The sequence below is a fragment of the Panicum virgatum genome, chromosome 2K (genome assembly GCF_016808335.1).
Source record: "Panicum virgatum strain AP13 chromosome 2K, P.virgatum_v5, whole genome shotgun sequence".
Classification (NCBI taxonomy): domain Eukaryota; kingdom Viridiplantae; phylum Streptophyta; class Magnoliopsida; order Poales; family Poaceae; genus Panicum; species Panicum virgatum.
Window position 1 is genome coordinate 5,729,617 of NC_053137.1, and position 25,458 is coordinate 5,755,074.

General features: G+C 44.8%; 3 protein-coding genes and 1 pseudogene across 3 annotated transcripts; 1 reads left to right on the forward strand and 3 right to left on the reverse strand.

Moving 5' to 3' along the window:
• Positions 1-516: 516 nt before the first annotated feature.
• On the reverse strand, positions 517-4,664 carry LOC120694988. Its single transcript, XM_039978321.1, has one exon. The coding sequence runs from the start codon at positions 4,662-4,664 to the stop codon at positions 582-584; it is 4,083 nt and encodes a 1,360-aa protein (XP_039834255.1). The 3' UTR covers positions 517-581.
• A 2,155-nt stretch (positions 4,665-6,819) lies between these two features.
• Positions 6,820-8,914, forward strand: LOC120663053 (annotated as a pseudogene).
• A 985-nt stretch (positions 8,915-9,899) lies between these two features.
• LOC120694990 (ADP-glucose phosphorylase-like) lies at positions 9,900-16,171 on the reverse strand. The gene is made up of 4 exons (XM_039978322.1): positions 16,163-16,171; positions 15,149-15,763; positions 10,937-11,227; positions 9,900-10,291 (listed from the first exon to the last, which is right to left on the reverse strand). The coding sequence occupies exons 1-4, from the start codon at positions 16,169-16,171 to the stop codon at positions 10,031-10,033; spliced, it is 1,176 nt and encodes a 391-aa protein (XP_039834256.1). The 3' UTR covers positions 9,900-10,030.
• Positions 16,172-16,665: 494 nt separating this feature from the next.
• Positions 16,666-24,331, reverse strand: LOC120663070 (60S ribosomal protein L15-1-like). The gene is made up of 7 exons (XM_039942105.1): positions 24,189-24,331; positions 22,133-22,202; positions 21,572-22,064; positions 18,556-19,005; positions 18,303-18,469; positions 17,240-17,437; positions 16,666-17,140 (listed from the first exon to the last, which is right to left on the reverse strand). The coding sequence occupies exons 4-7, from the start codon at positions 18,557-18,559 to the stop codon at positions 16,895-16,897; spliced, it is 615 nt and encodes a 204-aa protein (XP_039798039.1). The 5' UTR covers positions 18,560-19,005; positions 21,572-22,064; positions 22,133-22,202; positions 24,189-24,331; the 3' UTR covers positions 16,666-16,894.
• Between the last annotated feature and the right edge of the window lie 1,127 nt (positions 24,332-25,458).

Sequence of the window (25,458 nt, forward strand, 5' to 3'; positions counted from 1 at the left end):
CAACCAAACAAAGCGAGTAATCACCCTTTCCACCAGCAAATGTACCGCAACATCATTTCCTTTGCATTTACGTTACTGTGTTGTCTGAACCAAACATTGATCTGCATAAAACCTCTTTAAGCGCTGACACATAAATGCATGGAACAGCTAGTTTGAATCCACAGGGAGTAAGTAACTGGTGCATAATATATATACATATATTGTAAATATCTATATTATGATGACACACACTACTTAGTAGTTAGTACAATCAATGCATATAATATACTAGCAGTGTAGCATACAGTAAATCAATAAGAACTATAATATGTGCAAAAGCATCGCACTTATTACAAGAAACCATGCATTTAGCATGATTCATCATGCTACAAAGAGGAAAGCCGAAGAAGTCCAAATCCTTGAGCATATACAGACACAACCATTGTGCTCGACCATGTACAATCACAGGGCTGGGGCCGACACATGTAGCATATGAGAAAAACACAACAGCAAATAAACCACATGAGCACACAGAACCACAAACCATTGGAGGGACTCCATGATGAACAGATGACAAGGAAAGGCCTTCTGTTTCTCTATCGTCAACCCTTGCTCTTCCAGAATAATGGGCATTTCGAAACATTGTCTTCTTCTGGTGCATTTTCCTTTTGTTGGTCTTGATTTTTTTGCTTGCTGTATTTATAGTCGGGTCTCCTTTTATATAGTTTCTCATACTCATCAAAGGCTTCTTCCACATCTTTAGGAACAATGTCACCCTTGAACTCGAGTTCCTTCAATTTCCGAAGATGGCTGATGCCAGACAGAGAGTCCATCTTGGTGAAGATACAGACAATCTTCTCGAGATTTGCAGCCGACCGTTCGTTGAAGCTTATGTTGGTGACATCAGAGCAGTTGACAGCAAGAAGGGTGAGCTGTGGGAACTCATCACTGTAGAAATTAAGCTGCTTTTCAACATAAGAGTTCTCCATGAGCACTAAGCAGCGCAAGTTTGGCTTCTCGGCGAGCATTTGAAGATCACATTGCTTCAACGATGTACCACAAAGAGTCACCTTGGCTATTTGGTTGGCATTGTCAAAAAATGAAAGCAACCTGCTGCTGTTGTTTCTCAGCTCAAGCTCCTCCAATTTTGGAAGGTTATCGACTCCGCCAATATACTCTATGTTAGTGAAGGACAAAACAATCTTCTTGAGCTCAGGGGCGCCACCATCAAAGCTGATTTCAGTCATGTTAGAGCCCTCAACAAGGAAGTAGCTGAGATTTGTGAATTCTTCGGTCATGAAGGTGAGCTTTCTTTCACTGTATGCATTGCATCGGAGTCTAACACAGAACAACTTGGGCAACTTGTACAGGACATTAAGATCTCCCTGGTGCAGCCCGGTGCTACATAGAGTTAACTTGGAAAGTTGATTACCATATTTGGTCAATAATGGCAACAGCTGCACCTTTTCAGTGGTTCCACTAATGCTCAGGCTCTCAAGAAGCTCGGGATAGTATGTCAGGGGAGAGGAAATACCAACTTCTCTGCTAGAACTAGAAGCAGCACCCTTAGAAAGAGAGATCGACAGAGACCGAAGGCACTCATGCAGGTCGCTGATTGCTTGAAGCAGATTTATTAGGTGACCATTCCTGTTGTCAATGACCACACCAAGCTTTCTCAGCTGCCATAGCTTTCCAATGTCTTTCAATTCTTGACCAGTCTGCGAAGCCTTGACATTGGACAATACCTCCATGTTTACAAATTTCCCGACCTTGTTAGGAACTCGTACAGCGGAGAGTTCCTTGGTCATACTTGTGTCATCAGTACTGCTTGGACTTGTATCAGAGTTACCAGCCAGTAGACGCTTCAGCTTCAGGAGCAGGATATGTTTTGTTGCAGATGCAGGCACCTTGGTCTGCCGGATGTCCAATACCTCCAGCACTTGGAGATCGTTGATTTCACTGGGTATTTGCGAAACATCTGTTCCCCTTAGGCTTAGAAACTTGAGCAGTAACATCTTGCTGCAAATGACCTTGAGGTAAGATTGTTTCTTCCCGAAGCAAAGACATCCTTCTAGATCAAGCACCTTGAGCAGACACAACTGAGATGATTCAGATAGGTTTCGAAAGAAAATGTGGATTTTATCAGAACCACGGAGCCGGAGATCGTTGAAAATGGAGAAGTGTCGAGCTAAATGATGTGATAGGCTTGTCTTCACCATATGCTGTTTCCTTGCGATCTTGGTAATGATTCCATGAACTAGACTGCCAACTTCACAGGTCTTGACCTTTCCCGTACCACCAATATTAACAGGATAAACAAGCCACCGGTTGACAAGCGCGTCAAAACATCGGCTGGCCCAATGCACAGAATGGTGCCAATCTTCCTTATTTATCAGACCTTCTGCAACCCAGCGTCCCATCAGGGTTGACCGCCTAAGGTTGCAACCTGAAGGGAATATAGCTAGGTGCAACAAGCAGGACCTGTATTCTTTTGTCAAATCCCTGTAGGAGAACATGAACATCTTGTTAGCAATACTGTCCACTGATTTTGGCGAATCCTGCAAGGCGCTGTCTAGCTTGCACAGTGCTTTGTAGCTCCTGTTGGGGTTGGTGTACAAAGCATGAGCGAACATCTTCATGCAGAATTCATGTGAGCCGCACTTGTTCAAGATGTCATAGAGGATCTTGTGATCGTAGTTGCTTGCTTCATTCTTCTGCTGGCTTGTAAGGTCAAGCACAATGTCATGATAGAGGCCAAGAAGACAATAGTTTATAGGCTTCCAGGGTGGAGAGCAATATTCTTGGACACTTTCCGTGGTCTCCTTGGTGGTCACAATCACTGCGCCGATGATGCAGCCCAACAGGCTCAAAGCGTTTCTTGTCTCCTCCCATCTATATATGTTTTCCGATTCGGTTTGGAGGATAATCAGGGTCCTCTCTTGATTCAAATGGTTACTGATCTTGTCCACGAGCCCTTTGATCTTTAGCTGCTCTTCAAGCCTGTGATGGAGTTCTCCTAGCTTCTCTATTGTTTCTTCAATAACAGTTCCCTGAGAGATTGCTTTGATTTGATCCTCGACCAATGTGGTGGCTGTAGAGTCGGGGGCTTCTGTGGCTTGTTTCTCTGCCCGCAGGGGCTTGGCCATCGGGAACACCTGCTCCAGGATGTCCACATATTGGGTATGATGGAGATAAATCAGAGGTGCCTCCTTTGCTTCTTCTTCTTCTAGTATTTCCATATGATCTTTGATCATCGTGGCGATTTTACGGACGGCGGCCTGGTACTGCTGCAATGCCTTGCTACTTCCTTGGTATTGTTTAGTAGCAGTAGTATTACTTTTAGCAGCAGCAGCTGGCTTTGATTTGAGCTCCAGGAGCAACAGCGCCAGGTGTAGTACGCCAAGGGGTTCAGCAGCCAAGGTCTGGTCTTCCAGCTGGAACGGCAGGTCACCGTCCTTGATCTGTTCCAGCTCCAGCGTTAACTGGTCGTCCGGCTGCTTCATCTGTTCAATCTTGCGCTTGATTTTTCCAATCTTGTCTGTAACCTTCATTTGCTCGATATTTCTCATGATTTCATCAAGCTCCGGCATTCCCTGACGAATGAAGAGTAGGTTCACAGCTGCTCGCAGCCACCTCCAGAGTCTGCGGGCCTCTAGCTCTTGGGCGTGCAAGCCTTCTACTTTCTCCTCATTCTTGTTTTGTTCGGCTGTGCCACTGCCACCGCCTTTGTTTCTTTCAGATGCTGCGCTGCCTTGTTTTTGCTCGGACTTGGATTCAGGCCCAGACTCAGAATCAGTCGACGGGGCATGCTGGAGCTTCCGCAGGATGTAGCAGAGAATTGCCCAGGGCAGCAGCCGCGTACCTCTACCTCTCCCCATGTTGTCGACCAAGATCACGTTGCCGCACTGGAGATGTCTTGCCGCCAAAGCCTCGACTTCAAGTGCAAGAGCTGCTGCGGCCTCGGAACGTGGTGCCATAACGGCGATGGATGGTGTCGAGCCTCCCAGTTGTCGTTCCAGGGATTTCTGTATCCACTCGACTAGCTTCCCCTCCATGTAGCCACCCAGACTGGGAGGCTCGAAGAGGAAGTCTCTTGGACGACGACGACGATCGGTCGTTGTCGCCCTTGCCACCACCAGCTGATGCTGAACATCGTCGTCGTCTGAGGCGGTGGTATCGTCGTCTTCACCGCCGTTGCCGCCTTGTGTTGTTAACCGCCCAGACCGCGAAGCCCTCTCCGGGATCTTGACGTCGTACCTCTGCCGTCTCTCACTGACGTCGCGAGCCCTCTGCTTGAGCTCACGCAGATGTAAGGCCACGCGGTGCCGCTGGAGAGGGACGATACTCTGTACGAGCCAGGGAAGCCACCAGAGGTAGCGCCAGAGGCCGCCTCTGGCGCGGTGGATATCTGGGTTGTTGCCGTGGTAGACGTAGAGGTCGATGCAGTTGCTGCAGTCCTGGGCGAGCAGCCGGACGTGGTTCATCCACGTCCGCACCTGCTCGTCGTGGTGCTCCCCGCCGGTGCCGGATGGCTCCGTCCGGGCCAAGTGAGCCAGGAAGCTGCTCATGCTCTCCATCTCCTCCTTGATGAACTGCACGTCGTTCCGGACGCCACCCAGCAGCCCCGCCTCGTTGCGGATGACGCCCAGCAACGAGCTCACGGCGCCCGATGCGAACTCGGCCATCGCTTTGCTCCTCTCCCGCTGCCGATCGACCGGCCGGCGAGTGGTTTCTAGCTAGTTTAATTACTTGGGCAGGCTCAGGCGGCGGGTGGCTCATGCATGCACATTTTGATTTTGTGTGCAATGGATGTGTCATGCTCCGTCTGAGCTGAGACTGGGGGAGGGCCGGTGGGGGTGAGGTGGGGATCGGACCCACGCAAGTGGAACTGCAAGGCAAGTATCTACCTTTCGGAAGTCGGAACTGCAAGGCAAGTATCTACCTTTCGGAAGTCGGAACTGCAAGGCAAGTATCTACCTTTCGGAAGTCGGAACTCCAGGTGCAGTGCAGGTGCCTGTTTTTGGTATGGTTCTTGGAGTGCCTGCCCTTGCTTCATTTCTTCTTTGTTGGTCTGCTCTTTACCAAGGAGCAAGCTAGAGGCAGCATCTGGTACCTCTTCGTCTGTTACAATTTTGGCCTATATTATATCTATGGGAGCTTCTGTTGCACATACAAGTCACGCATGATTAGTTTTCAAAAAAAAAAGTCACGCATGATTCTTCCTTCCGGTTAGAGTTCACTGATCCATCAACCCTTGCTCTCATAGGACTAGTAGTAGTATATAGAATTTTTTATTTTAACCTATTTTTTAATTTTATCTTAAAAATAACTCACCCAAACAAATATTTGCAGATCTAACTCTTTTGGTCGTGCCGGTCTGCGTGGCGTGACAAAAACACATTGTCGCACCACATGCATTGGCGTGACAAGATGTGCCATGTTGGCACACTTCGAAGCGCTCGGAAGGGGTCTGCCAGCGCATATTCCACACTTCGGAGCGTTCGAAAGGGGTCTGCCAGCGCATATTCCACGTGTCAAGCTTGTCACGCCACTCTGACCGGCGTGACAGTACAGTCTTGTCACGCCACTCCCGGCGGCGCGACAAGGGCTGATCTTAGAAAAATCATATCTTTTTCATACGAGCTCGGATGGAGATGAGTTTTATATGAAAATTGTAGCTCTCAACGAGATTTACAACTTTGTAGTTTTGAGTTTTTTCATTTGAAATCAGTAAGATGCTCAAATAATTAATTTAATCTTTTGACAGCATATTAAGCACATGTACCTCTATCGGATCATATCTAACTTGACATGTTTATCATGATTCTACAAATTAAATTCAATATAATATTTGATATATGAAATAATATGAACTAAATAATAGTAATTTGATAAGAAATACAATGAGAAATCAAAGTATACTATTATGTTTGATTTGTCATTGTATTTCTCGTTGTATCATTAATAATATCTAGGGTGTTACATTATATTTCCTATCGAGATGAGATAGGAGTGCTGATATTTCCAACCGGTCGATTTATAGGAGTGTACTCATCTCCATCCGAGCTCGTATAAAAAAATATGATTTTTTTAAGATCAGCCCTTGTCGCGTTGTCGGGAGTGGCGTGACAAGACTGTACTAGCTTCAGCTTCACGAAAGCACTGTATAATATTGTATCGCACTGTTACAGCGATGTTCATCGAAGCCCTCCCATCCAACTTCGGTCTACAGTCAACGTGAGTGAGTGAGAAGCCGGTGAAGCTAAGTTTTGGAGGCTTCATCCGGCTTTGCTACAGTGCGTCGCTATAGTCACGAAGCCGAAGCTGTCTTAAACCATGCCAAAGAGGGCCTAAAATTTAGCTGGCTTCTTCATGCTCCGCGCCGCGCGTCGCTTAGCAATTAGCATCACACGCACAGCCCAGCCCGTCGAGACATCCATCCTACTGGGCTGTGGGCCGTTCGTCCCGGCCTTCCCGTTCGACAATTTCCAGTGACCACATTGGGCCACGTTGAACCCCTCAAAAAAAAAACATAGGACCACATGGAGTCCCATAGGTCAGACAGATGCGAAGCTGACAGGTGGGTCCACAAAGCTGACGTGGCTGGTGGCACACAAGATTCCAGTCCCTCCTGGTGCGTGGCACGTGGCAGCCTCTATTTTGATCGCCCTACCTGTGGCCTTGTTGGTGTGTGGCCTCCGTCTCGCCCCGGAGCTCTAGCGCTCTTGGCGCCACATAGCGAGCTCTAGCGCTCTTGGCGCCATATAGCCCAGGATGAGCCACAGAAGCGTCTCCTCTCCTCATCTGCGGCTCTGCACCACCACCAAGATCCGCCAAGAAGAAGAGGAGAAGGCCGCCCGTAGCCGCCAAGCGGAGAAGAACATTCGAGCGACGCGCAAAGCTTCTTCTTCCTAGCCATGGCGGCGCTGGCTCACCAGGTGGGCGCCAACCAGCCGCCGCTGCTCTCCTCCCCCGCCCGCCTCCCGCGAAGCAGCAGCAGCAGCAGCAATGCGCGGCTGCTCCCGGCGGCGGCGCCGTCCCTCGGCGGCCGCGGCGTGAGGCTGCGGCTGCTCCCGCGGGGCGCGCGGAGGGCCGCCGGCGCCGCCGTCGTCCGGGCGTCGTCGGAGGCGGAGGCCAAGCCGGCGGAGGGCGGCGGGGCCGAGGAGGAGCGCCCGTACGAGGAGTACGAGGTCACGATCGAGAAGCCGTACGGGCTCAAGTTCTCCAAGGGCCGCGACGGCGGCACCTACGTCGAGGCCATCCTCCCCGGCGCCGCCGCCGACAAGACCGGGCAGTTCACCGTCGGCGACAAGGTGCTCGCCACCAGGTTGGTCCGTCCCGCCGTGCGATACTGCCACCGCCTGCCTTTGGATCATTGGATGCATCAACTGATCAAGAGACGATTTCGATGTGCCCTATGATGAACTGATCGCAGCGCCGTCTTCGGGGACGATATCTGGCCGGCGGCAGGGTACGGCCAGACCATGTATTCCATCCGTCAGAGGGTCGGCCCTCTCTACATGAAGATGGAGAGAAGGTTTGGTAAGAACTAATTACTAGTTACTCCATTTGTTTTGCAATATTTATCCATCTTTTTTTTTTGTCTCTGAAGTATAGGACAATCAAGTATTCAAGTTAAAGTAGAACAGTTAGTTGCTTACGAATCTTGACTTGGTTCATCTTTGCAGCATAGATGCATGTGACTGAGAATTGTTTTCTGAATAATCCTGCTAACTGCTAATTGGGTTCAGGTAAGTGGGATGGTGCTGGTGAGCTCACCGAGAAGGAGATCATAAGAGCTGAGAGGAACTCTGGAGTGGTCAGCGGCAGGGTGAGAGAGATCCAGGTGAGCACCCGCACCAAGAAGCATGGGTTCTGTGTCTTCTGGTCCATCTGTAGAAGTGCGCCGAACAATCATAGGTCGATCATCAATGGTTTTTTGCTCATGAATGACAATGTCTGAAAACTGCACGCAGTTGCAAAACTACGAGGAAGATGGCGCAGAAGATGCAGAGGGAAGAGGACCTCCGCACGGGGCTCAGGCTGTACAAGTCAGTGAAATGATTCTTGAGTTGCCCACAGTGCTATGATATGCTATGATATTGCTTCAATTTGAAATCCATTTGACTTATGAAAACTTCAGGGATGGGAAATATGAGGAGGCATTGGAGAAGTTCGAGTCGGTATTGGGATCAAAACCAGAGAGCAGCGAGGCTGCCATTGCCAGCTACAATGTTGCCTGCTCCTATTCCAAACTCAACCGGGTTGGATACTTCTCTCTTCTCTGATCTCTCACTGTGCAAGCCATGTCTGCTACCGAATACTCATATGAACATTCCTCCGCAGATACAAGCAGGGCTTTCTGCGTTGGAAGATGCTCTGAAATCAGGCTATGAAGACTTTAAGGTAACTACTAGCTCTTTTGCTGGCTTGCTGCATGAAACCCAATAAGTTCCAAACTAATGACACGCGTTTGATTTCCTGCAGCGAATCCGCACCGACCCAGATCTTGAAAACTTGAGGAAAACAGAGGAATTCGAGCCCATGCTGAAGAACTACGAGGAGTCGTTCATCAACGAGAACGCCCTCAACGCCATCAAGTCATTGTTCGGGTTCGGCAAGCAGTGAGCAACTGAACACATGGTGGTAGCAGCAGCAGGCAATGCCTCTCCTCTTTGGTCTTGCACTTTTGCATACTGCACGAGCCTACTGTGCTAAGCTCATGCCCATACAGTTCGTCCCACCCTCTGTCAGTAGGTAGCTTAGCTATTCTTGATGAGACTTGTACTTAACCATTTGATGAAGATACAATATGTACATCCAAATGACACTTCTGCGTTTGTAACGGCATTATGTGGCAGTTGTGCTTGTAATGTATGACAAATATATGTTGAGCATCAACTAAAAGGCAAATATATTTTTCGACGGACACAAATTGATTTGTTTTCATTTTGTTTCAGATAGTTTACAATGTCTGAAAAACATCAGTTCATTTTGGTTCACCAAACACCTGACAGCAAGAACGCAAGGAATACCCCTACGCAAACAAAATACCAGGGTGCTACACTTTAAGCTAACCATCAAGATACTATGACCTGAAGACACTGGATGTCATAACCAAAGTTGCATACGCATCACACCAGGAATTGTCAGAAAGATATCAACAATTTATTAGCCTGGAAAACTCTGTTTTTAACCCAATTGTGCATCAACATGCAATCATCAACCTGACGGCCCACAAAATTAAAAAACAACACTTACCATGCAGGCCTGACAATAGCTATTTGCCAGGGGATTCAGATAAAAGTTTAATGAAACCCCAGCAGATCATCCTCGCCAAAACAAGGTCCATCCGCTGTTACATATCATGTTCAATGTTTTTAAATCGCCTAATCGTCTGATCGAACAATGGGTGGACCAGACGACTAATCGTGATTAGTCGTCAACTAGGGTCGATTAGTCGGATCTGATCGACCCTAGTCGTCCACTAGTCATCCAGGACATTTAGGATAGGAGTTAAGTCCTGAAATACTAGTATATATTCTCATATATATTTCAGGCCAAGAAAGTGTCTAGTTTTCCTGAATATAGAGCAAATGGTGACTGCCTGGCTGGGAGCCTCTCCAATCTTACCTCTTAAGTTCTAACCCTAGTGGGCTTTGGGCCTCTCATTTTCTCACCAGCCCACAAGCAATCCAGCCCAGTTACACAAACCTGATCGAGAACACCCCTAGTCAAACGATTAATCGCCTCTAATCGCCGATTAGTCGGTCGATCGGTCGATCAGGCTTCCTGATCGAGTCGTGGACCCTAATCGAGCACGCTGGACCGATAAGGTCGATTAATCGCGATTAGTCGCTCGATTTGAAAACATTGATCATGTTAGCTGTCCACTTGGATTATTAGCATGTTACTTTTGCTTTCAGGGAAAGTATTGTGGAACATAGCTTTCTTTCATATTTAGTGAACAATCAGATACCAACCGCCAGCTAGGATCTTCTTTCTTAATGCAATGATACGCAGCAGCTCTCCTGCGAGAAAAAACCGCCAGCTAGGTTGAACAGTCAAGTTCCCTCAAAATCTTGGCAGCATCCTCAGGAAAAACTGGATTGATGTAGCACCCACTTCCAAGCTCAAACCCGCCTATTACACTTAACTGGGGCACGATCTGAAGGAACCAGTGCGCATAAGGCAGGCAGGATGATGAGAGCCCAAATGGTGTGCTGTGGATCATAAAATTGAATGGTGGGTCATTGAGCTGCTTAGACAGCTTTTGTAGCATTGTCTTCAACAGAGATCCAAGATCCAGTGCCTGCAGGCAACATATCAACAGCTTAATCATGAGATGAGTTGAAAGAATAAGTAATGCAAATATGACCAATAGTGTTGCACACAACATAAACATGTGGAAGTGAACCTGCTAATGCCTCATTTTCACATGTAAAGTAATCAGTAGAATGCAACAAAGCCCACAAGCACGACGGAGTGCATAGAATAAAAGAAGAAAATAATTAAGCGAATCAAAAATTGCAATGTGTAAATGATTCTGGGGGTGTGTACAAATTTCCCAATAGAAGGAACAAATCTTTGAGGGAATGACATAAACACAGCACATGTGGTATTTTGATGCATAGCCACAACATGGAGCAACTTTTCCATATATTAAAAAGAAATGTGTATAACACAGTCCTGAACGTTGGATCTTTGTATCAGTGTCGGTGGTAAAGATGGACACCAATTGCCAAGGTTAGGCATGCAAGCTAAATCAATAGCTAGCAGCAGATGCTTCAAACTATTGGCACACAAGTTTCTCCATAACTTAATAGGAACGCCAAAGGTATAGCAAGAACAAGTATGAAGGAAACTTTGAACATTAAAGCATATTAGTAGCAGATGTCTGCATAATTTGGTCTATATGAAAAACGAAACATATAAGGGATTTAAAAGCAGTCCATACCTTAGCCTCATCAATTTCATGAAAATAAGAAAGATGTTGCCGGGGAATAATCCATATCTCAAATGGATATGATGCACCAAAAGGAACAATCGCAGAAAAATAGGGTGTCTCGCTGATCAGGATATCTTTGGACCTAATCTCGCAAAGGCTGCAGTTCCCTGATCTATCAAAAACCCCCTTCATGCAGTTAAGCCGAGATGTAACAGAGGGAGGGACAAAGGGAGTTCCCAGCATCTGGCTGTGTGAATGTGCCATTGACGCTCCAGCAGATGCCCCATGGTTCTTAAACACCTAATTTTTTATGGCAAAAGGAAGTTATTCACTTGCACAGGAGGAAATTAACAAGGATATTGTACAAGGCTGTTAAGTAAAAGAAGCAACTTGCACAGTCAATAACAGAAATGAATATAGGACATTACATACTGGTAAAAATAGACAGGAAAAAAGTAGTACCAAGATGGGTTGTCAGAACAACAACTAGGCACTTCGTTTATAAACAATACAATGATCACACCTACAACCTCAGTCCTTGTGGTAAGCATGAGAATCTGCCAAACAACACAACTACACAAAACAGACTGTCCAGTCCACATAGCTGATAGCTCATGATGAGCTTGCATGACTAACAAATAACACAGCATGCATCATATTCATATGCACTAACAGTGATGTATGAAGAGGGCAATATTGATCTTTTTTTTCATTAGTGACTGACTGACTTGCTAGTTTGCATGGTTGGCAAAAGTTAAATTTCAAGATGTGTTAAGATGTCACACAGGTACATTGCATTCCCACTGTGGCTTCACGCGTGAGAGGCAACTATTCTTGTTTGGGAAGTTAGCCCCGGTAGGGAAATTCTGGGTGATCCAGGATAGAATGTAGGACCAGGGGTTCACAACAATCCAACCCATCCACTGAGCTATCACTCAGGTCCTAAGGCAATGGTATATTGACAGTTTCTTGTATATGCAATTATGCATAGATGACAAATATGCTGAATAGACCAATTGTAAGCATCTAGGCCCTCAAGGTATGTTTCGGTGATTAATGACAACCATTATTGTGACTAATGAGTTTGTGCAGCTTAATGAAATCTTATCGCTCATTGGATCATATGTTAAAGAGGCCTCTCAATTTCATTATTCAAAAAAGCGATCTCGGTATTCAACTCAAGTAAATATCAAGACTAAGGATCTTTCTAGTTCTAAGTGCCACAAGGTTGAGAAGGACACTTAGATTAGTTTAGTTTTTATAGTTTTGTAGAGGTCGCACTATTAAGAGGGGTTAAGGCCAAGTAACTTGAGCAAAGGACATGATCTTTCAAAAATGAATGCACACTATGGTCACTCAGGTTCTTAGAAGTTCAAATAAGTGGTTTTCAACTTATATCTCAAGAATATTTGGATTTCATTCAAGACTCAAATCAGATAAGGCAAAATCAGGAAAAAAAAGTATATACACCGGTTTAACCAACGACTCAAATTTTCTATACGTCGGTTAAACGCAGTTGCTGAAGTATGGACACTGAGTACACCGGTTAAACCGACGATATTTGAAATTAACGTCGGTGCAGTTGTCCAGAACATTGGTTTTTCAAGGGGTTTTCAGGCTTACACTCACCGGTTAAACCGACGATGGATTTGAGTTAGCGTCGGTGCAGTTGTCCAGAGGGTTGGTTTTTCAGTTGATCAGTGGACAACTACACTCACCGGTTAAACCGATGATACGTCGGTCAAATTGCTCGAGCTGCAACGGCTAGTTTTCAAATGGGCAGTTTGCATTCATCGATTAAACCGACGATAACTTTTGGAGGGCCGTCGGATTAACCAGCGTTACGCAGCTTTCTGGCAGCTTTTCTCCAACGGCTATATTTGCATGTGCTGCCTATATATACCCCTCCAATGGGTCATTTTAGACTCTCTGGACACCAGGCAACACTCATACACTCATTCTATTGTTGAGAGCCACCTTGAGCTTCACATTCCACACATTTGATCATTCAATCATCCAAAAAGCAAGGCCAAGGACTTGAGTAGGGAGAAGCTTGTGTGCATCCTTTCTTGGTGATCGGTTCTTGCTCAAGTGAAGGCCCTAACTTGTTACTCTTGGTGATTGGCATCACCTAGGCGATCTTGGTGATCGGGAGTGATTCTCTCGGAGCTTGCCAAGGATTGTGGGAGCCCGGAGAAGAAGATTGTACGTGGCTTAAGCTCCACCACGCCGGGATGGTGAACGGAGACTCTTAGTGAGCACCCTCGTCTCAGTGACTTGGGAGGTGACAAGACTCTTAGTGAGTGTCACAACGTGGATTAGGGGTGTGTGCCAACACATCGACACCACGGGAAAAAATCCGGTTGTCTCTTGCCCACTCTTTACATTCAAGCACTTACTTTCATGCAATTTATTCATGTACTTGTCCCTAGAGATCATAACTTAGCTCTACCTTGCTTAGCTTTATATCTTGTTGTATTTTTTATAGCTTGTGTAGGTTGCTTAGTTAACCAGTTAGTGTATTGATGCATAGGTTAAGGTTGCTTTATTTTATTTTAGAAATTTAAAAAAAAGCCCAATTCACCCCCTTCTTGGTCCATCGATCCTTACACCAATGCATGGAAAAGGTCCAGGCATAAGCAATGCACTAAGCGACAAAGGTACTAACAACTGAAACATGTTTCCCCGAGTGAACAATAGAATTTTAAGTCCTCAACAATTTTGCAATCAAGAATCAACAGATCCAAGCTTATGCAAATGAACCAAAGACAAAACTCGACAGAACAGACAAATTCACCAATTCAGTTTTAAACTAAAAGGTAAATGGTCATTGTCCATATCTGTATGACCATGAATTGGAATGGTTGACATAAACATGGGCTCGACAGAAAGTGTCCAGGAACTGAAATCATGTAAAGCCTACAGCACTGACTCCCACTAGGCATCCTAACCTCCACAGCAAGCAACGTGACCCAAAAAATTTGCAAACTTTGCCATAGCAACACTATCCATGCAAGTAAACAAATTAAATGTAATTATAACATGATATTGCCATTTTTACCTTATCTGTGCCCAAAATTCCATCTCAACCCAAATAAATGAACACACAAAACGATTAACAGAAGATACTCTGAACCGACAATAGAGATGGAACTAGAAAGATGGCAACATATCTAATGTCTTCACTAAATACATTTAGTTTCAAGGAGATTCAACAATTAGTTTGTACGAGCCAACTGAATAGTGACAGATGATAACGATAGCAATAATTCCATAGCAAATAATGCAGCATGGATCATAAGCACTAATAGTGACATATAAGGAGGGCAATGTTGATATCTCTCCTGCCCACCGTATTGGCAGTTTCCATTTATTAAACTTAACTATAATATCTCAGTGTCCCAGAACAGATTCCTAGATCATAGGTGACAAATATGCTGCATGGAGAATGCATTAAAAAGGTCCAAGTGTAACAAAAGCAGTACACGACAAACGTACTAACGACTGAAACACCATGTTGCCCAAGCAAAGAATAAACCAATTTTAAGTCTTCAAAAATTCACTAATCAAGAATTGACAATCAGGCTTATGCAAATGAACTACAGAAAAAAGTACGAATTTGCTTGCTATAAACTGAAAAATCAATGGCCATTGTCCATATCTATGCTACCATGGAAGGTTCTTCACACAAAAATGCTCTAATGGTAAGCCTGCAAGACTCCTCACCACTATGCAACCTAACCTCCACCGCAAGCATATGTTAAGAAAATTTGCAAACATAGCCATGGAAACCTTATCCATATGAATACAAAGGCGCAAGGACAAATTATCCGAAGTAACAATCTCATGTGCAGTTGTGCACACACAGCTAACATGATATTGCCATATTTACAAAATGTGCCCATCTCCCTACCAATATAAATGAACACACTATGTTATGAAAATTACAACTGAAGATGCACTGAACTGACAACCAATGTGGAAATGGAAAATTGGTAGAATATCTCCAGCTAAGATTTCTTTTTTTTCTTCTTCTTTTGGTTCCCCATAACATATATCCACATTTGACATCCAAGAGCAAAAACATATCGCATTCGCATTTAAGCAGTACTTCTAGCACCCCCATCGTTTGCTATGATATTTTCGCCATTATCCAAAGAATGAGACGCCCCAGACATCTGATCGTGCAATTTAAGCAGAGATGTTACTCTACGGCCGTACCTGAACATACTTCACCGCGGGGTGCTCCCGGAGCTGCCGCACGCGCGCCGCGTAGGCGAGCAGCACGTCGCGGACCCCCTCTGCGCCCAGGTCCCACAGCCGGACGTCGTGGCGCGGCGTCTCGATGACCACGTCGTGAAACCCGAACCCGCGCACAGCGCGCTCCCCGGGCTGCTCCTCCGCCTCCGCCTCCCCGTCAACCACCTCCGGCTCGGGCGCGGGCGGCGGCTCGATGTCGCGCCGCAGCGCGGGATAGAGGTTCTGGATGACGCGGATCCGCCACGGCAGCGCGTCGTCGGGCGGCACGCGGAAGATCTGGGGGGCGCACTCGGACTCGCGGCCGGCGCAGAAGGGGCAGGACAGCTTGGGGGTGTCGGCGCCGGGGCCGGAGCTAGGGTTGGCGGTGGGGTTGTGCGACTTGAGGTCGGTGGGGCGGCGCGAGCGCGCCGGCGAGAAGACGACCCACCGCCCGAAGCTTCCGGCGGTGGCGCCGGTGGAAGCCTGACGAGTAGAGCGAGCGCTGGCCGCTGGGTGTTCGCCGAAGAACCCGGCCGCTTGGGCAGTTTCAGTTTCTCGGCTGGTTCTAGAGAGGACACTTGGGCTGGAGCTGGCCGGCTGACAGGCGGGACCCAGAAGGCTTCGAGGCAGCACAGAATTGCGTTTGGTTGGTCACTGCCCAGTGGGGCACCGCACAAAGAGTTGGGCCATTTTCCAAGACTAGTTTGACCGCTCTGTTTAGTGGAGCGTGGGTCGCTGAAACGTGGGGACACGGTATGGAAGTCAATTGTGGTGGACACGTGGACAACTGAACTGTATACGAACCAATAGTCGTTTGCTTTAACACAAAAAAAAAAAAAGAAGCAGCAGCAGCTCTCTTGCCGAGTCCAGTTTGATAGGATGTTAGTTCAAATATGCAAGACGAGGATCATTGTCTGGATTTTAGTTCTAGCTAGCATAATATCCGTGCATTGCTATGGGTAACATCATTTTTTTTATCTTTCATACAAGTTGTACCGTGACCATTTGAGGTATTGATTGTCCAAGTTCCAATTGAGATTCAGACCGATTTGATCGGGTTTCGATTAGAATTTCAATTGATTTATTCGAGTTCCATTTAGAATTCCGATTGACAAACCATGAAATTATTAGTTATTTGAGTGAATTATGATGTTATGAAAAAAAATGTAGTGATTCTTACCATCTGCCGGAGACCTAAGGTTAACTATTGAGACCTTGTTCGGTTAACCTCCACCACAAGTGGAAGGGAATGGAGAAGATTGAGGGGAATTTAATTCCACCCAACTCCCTCGATATGCCCGAAATCCAATGATGATGGACCAAGAAACATTGGCCAGCATAATGTACAACTGTACACTGTCTTGCACGAGATTAGAACCACAGAGCAGCGCGGCAATTACAAGGATTCGTCCCAGAAGTGGCATCACAGTGCAGTAAACATATCAACCAAACGACTTAATCAGGATTAATGCAGGAACGAGAACCAAGAACGGGCGGCATGCAAAGATGCAATCATCGTGAGTACACAGCAGCACACAGCATTAGATCACTAACCATTCTTTGTCTGATAACACAGCCAAATTGCAAATAGTTCACGACATATGCTCCATAGTAGACATCTAACATAGTTCCAAGTGCTCAGAACACAAGTACCAAAATTTGAAAAATGCAACCAAACACAGCCGAAGTTTTGCTTGGGATGGGGGTTCCAGTATCCAGGCACAGAGCTCAACGGTAGCGGCGGAGGGAGAGGGTCTGGTTGCGCTTCCAGGTGGCTCTCCTGGAGGGCCTGTTCTTGTGGTGGGTGTGGCCCTTGCCGCGCAGACCACGGTACTTCTTGCCAGCAGAGGTGAGGCCACGGAGCTCGCGGTGCTTGTGCACATCCTTGCACAGCCAGTTGATCCTGGGGTCGTTGCGGATGGCAGTGTGGGCAACATCAACGAGGATGACCTCAAAGTACTTGTACGTACTATCCTGTGTGGAGAGAGAGATGGACAATTCAGGTATTAGTTCAAAACAAACTCACCAAGAACTCTTTTATAACAGGAAACCCCTCCTGACAATCCAGCGTACCTCGTTCACCCAGTAGGAGTTGAGAACCCTCAGTCCACCCAGCTTACGCCCAGCCCTCTCCTCAGCAACAGACCTCTTGTTCCTCTGGAACTTGAGTTGGGTGATACCCTGGTGCTTTGGCTTGCCATAGACAATACCCTTGGGCACGGGCCTCTTCCTACCACCACGCCTGACACGGACACGGTAAACAACATAGCCCTGAAGACAAACAGCACAAAGTTAAGCACAAGAACAGGCAACAACTACTAACAGTTCATCAGAACAGCAATTTGATACTATGCAGAACAAATTAGAAAGCTGAAAATCAGATGTGGGACAATATGTTGATATGCCATAATACTACCAAGCCAACAGGCATACTTTGACCACAGAATGAGGGCCTACTAGCTGAATGGTTCAATATTAGTCGAACAAATAACAAGCCTATATTAGTCGAACAAATAACAAGCCTACCAGGCCAATAACCAACACAACATATTGTGACTACAATAACAAAAATCGTCCTCTTCGACTGGTTGATACAGAATGGCCTAAAGGAAACAAATTTAATTTCCTATTCAACATGGCAGGCACCAAAAGAATTAAAGACTTTCTAGAAACAGCCACAAAGATGATCCAATGTACACACAGTTAACAGTAGGCCACCATAACTTTTGAAGCACATGTAGTTCATCTGAAAAAAAAGGGTGAGTAGGCTGCGGCAGGTTCCAATCATCCACATCATCTAAATTCAAAAATAATAAACCCAAGGGCCATATCCGTGCCCGAACAAAGGCTCTAAAACATGGTTAAATGGCATACTGAATGATTAAGTAGAGGTATCCCGCCCAACAATTATACATTTCGCACACAAAAACTGGCATCTATCTATCACCTGAAACTACAACAAATATGGCAAACCAAGCCTGGAAATCTTACGAACAGAAAACAACCAAAGATGGTAAAACCGCGCGTCAGATCCTATGTTTCCAGAAGACACGACCAACCTACGCACGCCGACATCTCTACCATCACCTCGGCCTCGGCGCGGGCAAAGAGAACAAAGGGCAGGGCGGGGATCTACCTGCTTGGCCTTGAAGCCGAGGCGGCGGGCCTTGTCGGGGCGGGTGGGCCTGGTGAGGCGGACGATCGCCGGCTGCTGCCTGTACTCCCAGCAGCGGACGCGCTGCACGAAGCGCATCACATCGGACTGCTTCCTCCTCCATAGCTCCGACACGTACTTGTACGCCCCTGCGCAGAGAGCACGCCGTCAGAAACACGGCTCGCCCGCACGGAGAGACGAGATCATCAGAGGGAACGAGCGGTAAGGAGCTCACCCATGGCCGATGCGGCTGCGAGCGGCGGCGGCGGCGGCGGGGAGGGAGATGGAGTGCGCGGAGAAGCTCGGGGTTTGGGTGGGAAGCGGACTTATATTCCGGCGATGGGCGCCTCGTGGCCGTCGGATGAGCTAGGGTTTTGGAACGAACGGTGAGCGGAGGATGGATGGGGGAGTGGGCCGGGTAGGAGCTGGGCTTGCCATGGTACTAGTACAAATGGGCTCCGGTTACTGTGTCGGCGGCCTTTTCGGGAAATGGGCTTCCCTTTCTCGGCAGCTTTTAGTTTCCTTCTTTTTTCAATCTGAACTGATCTCATGAAGACTAGAGCCCAGTTTCCTTTCCTAAAATCGTATTTTCACTAGAAATACTCGCGGCGTTGCCGCATATGGCCAGTGTGTGGGTTGCTTCCGGTTGAAGGCACACAATTCTTTGTTATAAAAGATGGAGTACCTGTCAAAAGTATGACCTCAATCATGTTATTTATGTTAAGCATAACATATTTCCATCAAAATTTAATAATTATTAAGATCGTAATTCCCATTAATAGATTGTAAGACCTGAAAGCAGAACTATGATTTAGTATAGATAACTACTCTTTCAGGCTTATCATTTAATAAGCATTTAAAAATTCAGTGAAGCTGCTTATCAATCATGATGTCTGGGAACAGAAAACATTTTCGAATTATCTTGACCTGTGAATTAACTATCTCAGCATGTAGCACGAATTTGAATAAGAAATCAAGAGCATAGTTATTGAAACTGAATTAAATGTGAAATGATTGAACTCCCATCCAGCAGAATTATAGGTTTGCATGATAAGAAGATAACTATATCATATAGCAAGCAATAATAATGTGCTGTCATGTCCTAATTATTGTCAGCAGAGTTCAGATTCCTAAAAGAAAGTAAATTACACCATTATAATCTGTATATTGAACTGCATGTGCAATACAGGTTCTGCTCATGTTGGTACTAACAGAAGTTCTCATATACAGGGACATTCATATCCAACAACAGCATAACATACAAAGATGGTTCGTTGCTTCAAATTCATACATGTAGTTCTTCAAGTTTGTGGAATAATTCCACCAACAGGTTGACCCAAAAGCAATAATATCCAAATGAATTTATGCTTGTAAAGGGCCCAGCTGGCCAGTAATCCTACTCCGATCACCAAATAGAGTTGTAATCTAGCATTGCTTTTAGGTAAAAAGTTTACGAAATGCTTAGTAGATAGCATTGATGTTTAGCAGGCAGGCTATTGAAAGTAAAACACTAACAGTGCTTTGAGGCCATGCATTGAGATGAACTATAAATTAAACTAAAAGTTTAAACTTACTGCAATGTGGAAGATAAAATAAGTGGTGTACAAAATTTTTTTGGAATACAGAAAAGGAAAGCATAACATAAGAAGCAAGTGAATAGTCCAGATTATCAGAGGAGAAAACATAGACCGTTCCTCTAATCAGATCTTAATTAGATAAAAATCAGTATTATGTACTATCAGGTAGTGAGCATATTTCTAGTGGTGATATTAATCACATCTTAATTAGATAAAAATCAGTATTATGTACTATTAGGCAGTAAGCATATTTCTAGTGGTGATATTACTACAGGACTGCATGCTTCAGAACAAATACACAAAAAGCATTGAAAACAAGCATGTATGAGTGTTATGTCAACTACAACGAAGCGGTCAGTTGTTTCGCATAGACTTAAATCTACATTAACATTATGAGTCTTAACTGAATCGAACATAACAGTTATGCGCCGTTCATATTCTGGCCAGTGTTTTCTTCTTGACAGCTAATGGTTTGGCCAGCGTTTTCGTGTAAGACTGTAAACTAATTAAGTCACGATTGCTTTGCAGTGTCAGCATGTGGAAGCATCAAAATAGTACAACATATGTGCGAATGATCCACATGAGATTTTGACATGCTTTATTTGTAATAGGTCAAGAGATTTTGATTAGTGCCTTAGTGCTCCCTGTTTTGTTTTGCTTGTCCTATGAGTAAATTAGCTTAGCCAAGACATAGTATGGATATGTATCCCCGTCGTGTACTATCTGTCTCTGCTGTTTTGACTACTGATCGAGATAGCTACCTCTAGCTCAAAAACATGTTGACAGTATCCCGAAACTTTTGAAGGAAGAAACATTACTACAAATCTAGCAGACATCTCAAAATTTGGCTTTAGAGAAGAGATATTACAACTCATGCAACATTTACATAAGGAGCTGTCATAGGGATCAACCATCCACAAAATCATGGGTATGCCTATTTTTGTGAAAGTACTCCAATTCCCACTTTGGAATTTCAATCGAGAAACTTTGTTGCCGTTCAACCTCTATTTCCTATGTCAAAACCAAGACTTAGAGAATGAATAGCCTGTACGTAGAAATACCATATGCAAGTTCAGAAGGCTACTTGTAACTGAAAAGACTGACTTCTCAAGTTCAACTTTTTTTTCAAAAATTAATCAAGTTCAACTTTGGAAATGCCATATGAGAGCAAGAACAATACTGCCAAAGCTTGACCTTGGTGGGTTTGGCAATATTTGGCAGCTTGTAAATACTCAACATGTGCTAGTCAAATCCTAAGAAAGCAATGTGCTAATCGATTTGGCAATCTCTATTGTGTACAAATGTTTGATAAGAATCCTAATAATTCTGCATTCTAACAAGTGGTCTGATACTTGGATATGGAATGTTACATTTGGAAATCAGGTAAGTAGGAAGTAATAAGCAAGACCTTCGTTTCATTAGTTGATAGACATAGCTGGGAGATTTCGTACATGAATAGTAGTACATAAGTGTTGCCTAGAACTGGAGTAAAACGTTATGATGCCCCAATCAGCTTTCACTGAATATGTACATATTAAATCAAATTCACATTGTCTAGCTACCCAAGGGAGCAAGGCAAAGCTGGCAGCTATGATGTTTATAAATTTCGAATTCATACCTATATGAAAGTAAAGAGTGCAATTGGTAACTGAAGTACTGAACATAAGAACATACCTTTCATGGCGTTAGAATGTCTTGGATGTTGCAATCAGGCCATATCTGATCCCCATTGATTTCTGTAGCTTGATGATTTAGCAGATAAAAAATGAATCTCATTCTCATAGCAATAATCAATGGCATTGTATATCCAAAATAATTTCATACCAGGTGGGCTTGCAAACAACCATATCTGGAGAAACTATGCACTGAAGCATTAGGACAAAATGAAAATTTATATCTGTACTTTTCATGAAGAAATGTTATCACAAAGGAAATCTTAATACTGTGAGAAAACTTGCATCATACTCTCTTGAATCAGAGTCACATTTCCATGTTTCATGCTAAATGAGCTCTACAAGTTCTAGTCCGCTAAAACTTCTGAAAACACAAGATACTTGAGCACTTACCTTGGAGGCATTTCTTTGAGCAGTTGCTGTGCATAGTGTGTGTCGATGCCCCCAATGGCCCTACGTCTTTATGGGCTCTACCCGGCGTATGTTCCGCTAAACTAATAATAAGGAATTATAACCAGCAGTATAATTAATGAAAGAATTAATACACATGGTAGATACATACCTTTTGGAATTTGGTTGTTGCTTAGCCACCATAAATGCTTACAGAGTCCTTTTTATTTCAAACAGGGATTCTGACAGTAGCATAAAACACATTAATTGTAATCCACATATATTGGCAAAGACTGATATATCTGAAACTACAATCCTTTATTAACTGAGATCAAGCAAAACTTAAATACATGAATGTAAACTAACAAGCTACATGTTCAATGAAAAGCTACAGCTCTAAGCATAATTTTGATGACATGAATACTTAAACATGCTTGGCACGTGACATGAGATGCTTGAATAATAAAATGTGCATTCACAAATGTAGTAAAATGTCTAATTTATATGCACTTCCAATCCTTGCTATAAGGAAAAAAACAGATAGCTATAATCCAGTGGATGCTTATTTACTGCCTATGCTCAATTTAAAGATCTGTGATTATGTTACTATGGCATGGAATTTTTATGAAGAGTAAACTATTAGAATGATATTCTGAAGCTTAAGTCTACCATATGTTCACTTCTCAAGATAAAGTATGAATGCCATATTATAAATGTTAAAAAAAAGACATTAAAATTGACATCAATTCAATACGATGTGCATATGCTGGAATCAAATACCTACATGATCTGCTACTAGCCTACTACTATTACTGGTAGGTATGCTGAGTTTACAGCACTCAGGGCTGAAACCCGGCTGCCCAAGTACAGGATAACTACACAAGCAAGGATAACTACCTAGATCACTTAGATTATAACAAAAGGCCAAGTTCAGGCATGTCCCACAGCACTGAAAATGGGAGCCGAACAAAAAAATGCCATGACCACCCACTCAGCATTAACAGTACTATTTTATTAGCCACACATAAGAAAATGGCTGCCATCATTTTGTTGTGCAAAAGCAGTTAACCCAGGGACATGTTATTCTGTCAAAAAAGGATTAAATACAGTTGCCATTTTTTATATGTTATACAGAAATTGGAGAAAATAGTATAATCTGTACGACACAAACTAAAGATTATCTAGCCAACTTGCAAATCTGGACAAGGACTGGAAAGGCAACCAGCAAATATTACCAACCAAAAAAAATCTTAATAGAGATGGCCAACAAGTAGAAATTTTACTTTTGTCATTGAAAAGTGTTGCAAATTTCCTTAAACAGCTACAAGAAGAGAACGTGTATATGTGTCAACTAAAGAGCAGGTTATTGGTAGGCTTGCATGTCACTGTGGTCTATGTTTATAGCCAACAAACACGCAGACAAAGATTTAGTGTCACATTTGACAGTGAGACAAAGCATGGGTATTCACATGCTTTAGCTATCTGTACTTCTTCACAGGCAATTTGTTAAGCACATGGTGTGCACCTTCTTTAACACTGAGATGAGGTATCGGAGATCAGAGAAGTGACGATGGGAGAGGTGAAGGCTTGAGGCTGTGCATCGAATGGCTTGGGCGGACGGTGTGATTTATTCTAGCGCCGCCGGCTCGTAGGGAAACGCTGGTCAGGGGGAGGGAGCAGCCTGGACCACGCTATGGCCAGACACGCCATGGCCATGGCCATGGCCGGCTGCAGGGCAGGGCGAGCCCACTGCCGCCGGCGGGGCAGGGCAGACCAGCGGCTAACGAGCCCGGGAGGGGTCGGCGCGCTCGGCGGTTGGGCACGGCGCTGTATGCTCGCAGCCCCCGACGAGCGCCGGCGCGGCCGCATTCCGGACCCAGCGATGCGCGAAATCGATGGTAAAAAAATAGGCCGGACAGGTTGAGGGCTCACTGGGGATTCGATTTTGCAGGCCGGAGGGTGAGGATGAGGACCATAGGAGGATCATCGACGGAAGGTCGCAGCTCCGGGCGAAGCTGTAATGGCGGCCGATGGTGGTAGGGTCTATTATGGCTGATTCGGCCATGGAGGAACTCGGCAAGGGGCTGAGGAAGATGGAGGGGGTGGTGAGGAAGGTGCTCCCGGAGGGAATCGACGAGGGGATGCCGGAGATGTCCGGAATCGACCGGCGAAGTCCGGAATCGGCCTGACTGGAGGAGGAAGAAAGTGGAGGAAGAAAGTGTAGTTACCTGCTTGCAGATCGTGGGTGAAGATCGCGGGGCAGGGGGGCGCAAGATCTCTGGCGCAAGAGCGTGTGGCGGACCGACGGCGCGCGGTGGCGGTCGGGGTGGCGGCAGCCCCGAGCGGGGGCGTAGTGCGGCGGCGGCGGCGGTCCGAGCGGGACAGGTACAGCGCATGGTGGCCGGCGGAAGGTGCGGTGGACTGCGGGTTGATTTCAAAAACTTTAGGGGCTTATTCAAAAAATATTCTGAGAGAGGAGAGTGAACTGCAGATTGTATTTCGGAGAAATTCGAGGACTTTTATAAAAAATGACCACAAAACACAAGATCCCGCCGATCCAGAAAAACTGGCGACGTGTCCTGCTTCTCTGATCTCGGAATTAGCCGAGAATCGTAGGATAAGATTTTAAAAATCTTTTTTTGAAGTGCTAAAAGTATATATTTTTTGCCTATTACCCGATTTGATATATCTCGTGGTATACTTTTTAAGATGACCTACATGTATTTTCTGTGACAAAAGAATATAATAAACTCACAAAATTGCATATATCGCCGTGCCCAACCAGATTTCTTTATGTCTAATAACGTGATTGGTCATCCATTTGTTTAATCTGGGCATATTTGTCGGAAATGCCAATTTTGGACTCAGGAACACATGCACGTAGATCTTTTTTATCCCTGTGAATATGTACATTCAAAATGGTAACTATCTTCTTCAAGAACTACAGATAAAAGCGTTTGATAAACGGTAGTCTCTCCTTCCAAAAAGAATGCAACTCTTATTTTTCGAGGAGTCAAACAATTTTAAGTTTGATCACATTTATACAAAATATTTATGTCTCCAAATAGATTTAGTATGAAAATATATTACATGATTAATCTAATTATACTTATTTTTACAACATAAATATTGATAATATTTTGTATAAAATTGGTAAATTTGAAATTGTTTGAGTTATCGGTGAAAGTTGCATTCTTTCTGGGACTGAGGGATACATATTGTTCCAAAAACCTGAAGATCTACGTACACGGGAACATGACATTAAAAAAGGTACACGTTTTAACGTAGATTCTAATTCATGTTTAGCCCGTATTTGGGAAGACTTCTTCAAGACTGCCTTTTGTTGTGAAGAAAAATAGCTTCAACTGCTCCCAAAGCATCTTCGAATATAGTAACACAGAAACATATGATTAAGCGGACAACACCTTGTTCCTCTAGATATTAGAATAGTACAAGCTATTTGTTAATGTCTATTTTTTTTCTATCCTGAGCTGTAAA

Bases quoted from the DNA above. Each gene is read 5' to 3' on its own strand.
- LOC120694990 (XM_039978322.1), bottom strand. The intron at 11,228-15,148 runs GTACGGCCGTAG...ATAAAAAATTAG, and splicing joins CCGCGGTGAAGTATGTTCAG to GTGTTTAAGAACCATGGGGC. The intron at 10,292-10,936 runs GTATGGACTGCT...TGTTGCCTGCAG, and splicing joins ATGAAATTGATGAGGCTAAG to GCACTGGATCTTGGATCTCT.
- LOC120663070 (XM_039942105.1), bottom strand. The intron at 17,438-18,302 runs GTAGATCCCCGC...GTTTGTCTTCAG, and splicing joins TCGGCTTCAAGGCCAAGCAG to GGCTATGTTGTTTACCGTGT. The intron at 17,141-17,239 runs GTACGCTGGATT...CTCTCCACACAG, and splicing joins ACTCCTACTGGGTGAACGAG to GATAGTACGTACAAGTACTT.
- LOC120694988 (XM_039978321.1), bottom strand. From the start codon at position 4,664: ATGGCCGAGTTCGCATCGGGCGCCGTGAGCTCGTTGCTGGGCGTCATC.